Raw genomic sequence first — 6021 nt, 5'->3', positions numbered from 1 at the left:
TGCGCCCCGACATTGCGGCGGGGTTAGCAGCGCGGCCCCCTGTGGGCACCGAAGGAAGACGGGTACCGTGTGCTGAGGTAAGCACCGATTTCCTTCGGAGGGGAAATGCCAGGGACGATGCAGCTGAAGGCGAGAGATAGCTCGCAAGCGTCTCTTCGATCTTCGGCATCGCCCCATAACCATAGTGTCTCAGCCCAAATATATTACTATATGCAGATGTATGTGGGCTGAACACTCTATATGATACCGGTTTCCTCCATGACCTAGACACCTCGGTGTGCAGGTCAGGGAAGAACTGCAGGACATTGATGCTTTGCACGAGAGGGCAGGAATCGCTCATCTAATTTCGTTTTCTCTGATTTCGATGGGATTCAGATATTTCCGCCAGCCAGTCGTTTTTTATTTTTATATTTAACCTGGCCACAGCTCTCGTGAGAACCTCAACTCACTAGCGGGTGACTGAAGTGGCGAGTCTTCAGTCGCGATGCTCTCAACGTCCACCTCCGCAGAGCTGGATAGTTGGAGCACAGACTCCGCAGAGCGGGCTTCCAAACCCCGAGACGAGGCACTGGACGATACAGGTGAGGGCTGAGATAAGGCTGGGCCCGTCTCAAAATCCTCTGTAAAGTCCATGTGTGAACCCCACGACTGAAGCCACCGCTCTGCCTCGGCAGCAGCGGGACCGAGCCGCGGGGAACACGAGTCGAAGTACCCTCCTCGAAGAGTGCCCGGCGAGAGCGCAGCATTCTTAACGGAAGCCGTTCAAAAAATGCTCGCAAGCGGCCCCCTCAAGGGCTGCCTGAGCATGCTGTGCTCCCAAACAGCCATACACAATGAGTGTGTTTCCCACACGCAATATATATATATTTTTTGAGGGCAGGGATGAACACACTGTAAAATGCTGTTCACTCGCCATAATCTCCTTTTTCTCTTTATGTTATAAAATATATATCAGATATATTTAACAAAGGTGGAAAATTCTCTCTAATGGACAGACAAAAACACCAAATAGACAGACAGGTTCACACAGATCGCTTACTGAAGACACAGAAGCTAGTTCCTGTTTGTGTTCGCGGACCTTTTATAGTCTCCGGTCGATGACGTCATCACGTCGGCGACCGATCGATCTCCCGATGGATTGGTTCCACACACGCTTCACGACGCATTAACGCAGAGGCGTTCTCACAGCGTTTCGACGCAGCTCGAGTTCCCCGAAAGGGAACTGTTATTTATTTTTGTTATTTGAGGATTTCTAAAAATACTGTGCAAATACTAAAAATACTGTGCAAAAATCTTCTGTCTCATTCTTGTGAACCCAATCTCAATGGATATATATATATATATATATATATATATATATATATATATATATATATATATATATATATATATATATATATATATATATATATACATGTCCTGTATCAGACTGCACAGTCACACCAATTCTCAAAAAACACATTACATACGCTTGTTCTGCAGATGGACAGGCCTAACACTGTCCTAAGCAGATGCAATGTGATAAGATCCCAGCAACAACCAAAGGTTTCACTATTTTGATGATCCCTTTAACACATTCTGTTGACTATAAGTGATGTTGCATGTCTATTATCTCTCTTTAAAGTGGAATCACAATAAAGTGATAGCAGATATTAAGCTGGCAGTCAACTAATACTCTAATGAATTAGATGAATTTTAGTTGTAAAGATACTTAGAGTCAACAGAATGTTAAAAAGGGGCCATCAAAATAAAGTGTTACTTATGCAATTTGTCTCTCAAAACCAGACACGGCATGACTCTTATAAGTGAAAAATTTTGAAGGGCAATCAAAAGTTGAATTGAAATGGATAAGTATATAATCAAATTCTTTATAATCATAATCACTTGAATTGAAATGGATAAGTACATAATCAAATTCATTAATACACATTTTGAAAAATACCTAATGAGGGACTGACAATCTTTGCCACAAAATTCACATTGAGTTCACAGTTTGAACATGCTTGCTTCCTTCTATTTATTTTCAAGATCTGAGGTGAATGATCAATTGTTGCTCTCAGCTGGGCTGTAACAGTCATGCAAAATGATATTAAAACTAATCAGGACCTGAGATTATCATCTTCATAGTTTAGCTCCGGTCCATGTTGTTCCACAAACTTTAATTAACATTTTTATCAGGAAGCCACTTGTCTGTGTGCTGTGTGAATATATTAAAGGAAGAGAAGGTAAGAGCAGAATAATGGCAAAAAGCAGAGAGTGTGTCCCCTCCATCCCCTCGTTTTATAATGTCTGGCGATGGTCAGAAGCTGGGTGTTATCTGTCTGGGAGTGAAGTTTGCACATTCAGTCCTCGAGGGAGCTGAATGCATTCATTGTGATGGTTTCTCCCTGAGAAAGCTCCGCTCTCAGCTGCTGCTCTTTAGTCACAAGCCTGCCGAGACAGAGAGGCTTAAGCAGTGTGGGGGTTTTCCCTCACATCTCGCACTAGCTACATTGTCCTTAATCCAGAAGCGGAAGACCAGTCAGAGGCTTCTTCCACAGAGAGCAAGGACTCACTGCTTGTTGGTGACTGATCATTTAGACGTGGTGTCAGTTAAAATGGATAATGGTTTCCCACTCCCTGCAGCTGTACTAAATACAATGAGCTAGTGGAACTTTTGACTCTTGCCACACCCCGACTGAGTTTGGAATGGTCCGGCCTGAAATGCAAGACTGCAAAGTCCTAATGAGCCTTCCATTTCTTTCAGATCTTTTAGATCTTCACACGGAGGGGTCATGGAGAACTCCATATTCCACTCGTGTGACTCATTCAACTTTCAATTATTCAAACGTAAAGGGGCTAAGCAGGTTATGGGACGATGACTCAGGGGAGAGGAATTTAGAGAATTACCTTTTTCAAGGCACATCCTCATCAAAGGATATGCAGAGTGCCTGCAGAGGCAAAATGTATGCAAAGGCTGGTCAGACTGGTGGACCTTTGCAACTTTTGGAACTGGTGACTACAGAGAGGCATCTGTGGCTTAACTTGTCTGGTATCAAGAATGTCCTCATAGATGCCCCTGTCTCACACTCTGGACTATTTGGCACTGCTGTTGAAATGGTGGGGGTCAGGTTTAGAGAGGTGAAAATGCAATCAGTTACCTTTGGCAAGTGTATCCATTGCCAAGAGTAGGCCACTCCTAAATCATCTGAGCTTCCACTAGGGATGAGTTCCTAGAGAAAAAAAGTGGACTTCAAGAGGTCCAAGAACTTTTCTTTTTTTTACAGGAGAATAAAAATCTCCTAATCTCATCCCTCCACCTCTGACTGTTCGAATACATTAAGTTGTTTTTAGAGAAAAATAAACAAAAACTTATTTTTAGAGGAGAATAAAAAGTCAAGCCAGCACTGTGGTGTTAGGCTTCCTGGGAATAGTGCTTGACAGGAGTTTGAGATGATGATCTCAATGACTAAAAGTTATTCTTTCTTCTCAGTCACCTTCTCCAAGCAACTGGAAATTAAGTAAGGTTATGCTTCTTCGCAATGCCCCAATTATTGCGGAATTGTTAGACGTGGGCTATGTCAAATTTCTGGTAGCTCTACTTAAGGGGTCTTCACTCCAGGAGTGTGACTCAGACTAGTTGTCCCTCCAAATTGGGAATAGAAGCTTCAGGATCTTTCCTATCATCCCTTAGATTACTGTGAGCAATGTTGTGCAATTTACACTATATTGCCAAAAATATTGGAACACCCCTTTAAACCTCTGAATTCAAGTGTGGTACCATGATAGGTTGCCACCTGTGCAATAAGTCTACCATGAAATTTCCTCACGACTAAATATTCTATGGCTAATGTTAGTGGTACTATAACAAAGTGGAAGCATTTGGGAAAAACAGCAACTCGGCTATGAAGTGGTACAGCACATAAAATCATGCTGAGGCACCATACGCAGAAGGCTCCAACTTTCTGCAGTCAATTGCAACAGACCGCCAAACTTTGTGTGGCCTTCAGATTAGCTCAAGAACAGTGTGTAGAGAGCTTAATGGAATAGTTTTCCATAGCCAAGCAGCTGCATTCAAGCTTTATATAACCAAGAGGAATGCAAAGCATTGGATGCAGTCCTGTAAAGCATGCTGCACTGAACTCTATAGCAGTAGAGATGTGTACTCTGGATGACGAATTCAGTGTAACATAAAAAAGCAGGTGTCCCAAAAATGCTTAGCACAAATAAATTGTTGGTCTACATGCCTCAGACATTGGGTTCCGCAGGATGCATCCCCATAGCTGACACTGTATCTTGTTCCCTTCTCAGGGAACCATGGCTACAGTAATGATCTAGACCTTTTCTAATCATAGAAAACACTCGGGAAATCAGAAAGTACAGAACATATACACCATTCCTTACCCTAACCCCCATCAAAAAAAACAAACCAAAGGGAAAAAGGAAAACTAAAATGTTAAAAGATGAAAACCTTTTATTAATGTTTCTTTTTTTATCATTTCATAGTCTTTTAATATATCTATTCTAGGAAATAAATGTATGTATTTAAAAAAATCATATTCTTATCGTATATGCAATCGTGAGGCTAAAGTCTTTAATTTTTACAAATATTATTTTAAGAAGACAATCATGACAAAGTACTAAGATCTAGATACTACGCTTACTAGCAACCTTTATGCCAACTTGCACAGTCAGGATCTGACTAACAATAGGTGCTGTGTAGTCTTTAGTCTTGGTCTAGTATATAGGGGGGGTGACAGCAGTCAGTCAACAAGCAGAATCAGCTTCAGCTTCTCCTTTGTGGAACTACTGAGAATCAGCCAGCGCAACCATGATGGGCAAGGTAAACACAAGTTTTACTCAATTGAAAATAAAAGTGGAAAAAAAATAACTGTCACTTTATTTTCATTTTCAGGTCATCTTCTACGAAGACAGGAACTTCCAGGGTCGCTCTTATGAGTGTATGGGTGACTGTGGAGACTTCTCCTCCTACCTGAGCCGCTGTCACTCTTGCAGAGTGGAGAGCGGATGCTGGATGATGTATGATAATCCCAACTACATGGGAAATGGGTATTTCTTCAGAAGGGGCGAGTACGCTGATTACATGTCTATGTTTGGAATGAGCAGCTGGATTAGGTCCTGCCGTATGATCCCCATGGTGAACTCTTATATATTTATGTTTTTATTTTAAAATATTTTATGGCTGCTTAACTTAAATGAAACTAACTTCTCGTCCACTACAGTACAGAGGATCCTACAGAATGAGGATCTACGAGAGGGAGAACTTCATGGGTCAGATGTACGAGATGATGGATGACTGTGACAGCATCATGGACCGTTACCGCATGTCTCACTGCCAGTCTTGTCATGTGATGGAAGGCCACTGGCTCATGTATGAGCAGCCCCACTACAGAGGCAGGATGTGGTACTTCAGGCCTGGAGAGTACAGGAGCTTCAGCAATATGGGTGGCATGAGATTCATGAGCATGAGGCGCATCATGGACTCCTGGTACTAGTGTTTTAATAATAAAATAATTTCTCTAAAAACATTAAGCATTGTCTTCATGAAAATCATTAATGGCACTAATATTTGATTAAGGACTCCACAAAAACACCTTCACAAGTTTGTCAATAAAATGTGATAGCATGTAGGTTTACAGTAGGCCTACATGTGTTTTCAGTAGGCCTACATGTGTAGTTTTCTTTTTTTAACTTTACAACTTCCCAAATCTATTTGCACATATTTATAGCGTGGACTAGACATTACTTAGGGATCACTGGTAGGAAAAAATATAAACATTTCAATTAAATTGTTAAATTGTCATCACTTTTATAATTATAGTATTATCACAGCTATTTATTAATTTTATTATACAGTGTTTGAAAGACTTTCCAAGCAAATATATATTTCTAACCAACTAGCCCACCCACCTTTTGCTCTGGAAGGAAAGAAAATTAGTTACTGACTAGGGGTGGGTATCTTTAGGCACCCTTACATAGAATATCAAATTTATGTGTCAAATTAATTTGATTAAATTACTC

General features: G+C 41.2%; 1 protein-coding gene across 1 annotated transcript; it reads left to right on the top strand.

Moving 5' to 3' along the window:
• Positions 1-4810: 4810 nt before the first annotated feature.
• Positions 4811-5495, top strand: LOC137075312 (gamma-crystallin M2-like). Its single transcript, XM_067443704.1, has 3 exons — positions 4811-4822; positions 4895-5137; positions 5223-5495. The coding sequence occupies exons 1-3, from the start codon at positions 4811-4813 to the stop codon at positions 5493-5495; spliced, it is 528 nt and encodes a 175-aa protein (XP_067299805.1).
• Positions 5496-6021: the final 526 nt, after the last annotated feature.

Source organism: Pseudorasbora parva, chromosome 5, assembly GCF_024679245.1.
Source record: "Pseudorasbora parva isolate DD20220531a chromosome 5, ASM2467924v1, whole genome shotgun sequence".
Lineage (NCBI taxonomy): Eukaryota > Metazoa > Chordata > Actinopteri > Cypriniformes > Gobionidae > Pseudorasbora > Pseudorasbora parva.
The sequence above is the reverse complement of the archived record's forward strand: the minus strand, read 5'-3'. Positions and strand labels throughout refer to the sequence as shown.

Excerpts from the sequence above, each read along its gene's own strand:
- LOC137075312 (XM_067443704.1), top strand. Across the intron at positions 5,138-5,222 it reads CCTGCCGTATGATCCCCATG|TACAGAGGATCCTACAGAAT; the intron begins GTGAACTCTTAT and ends CGTCCACTACAG.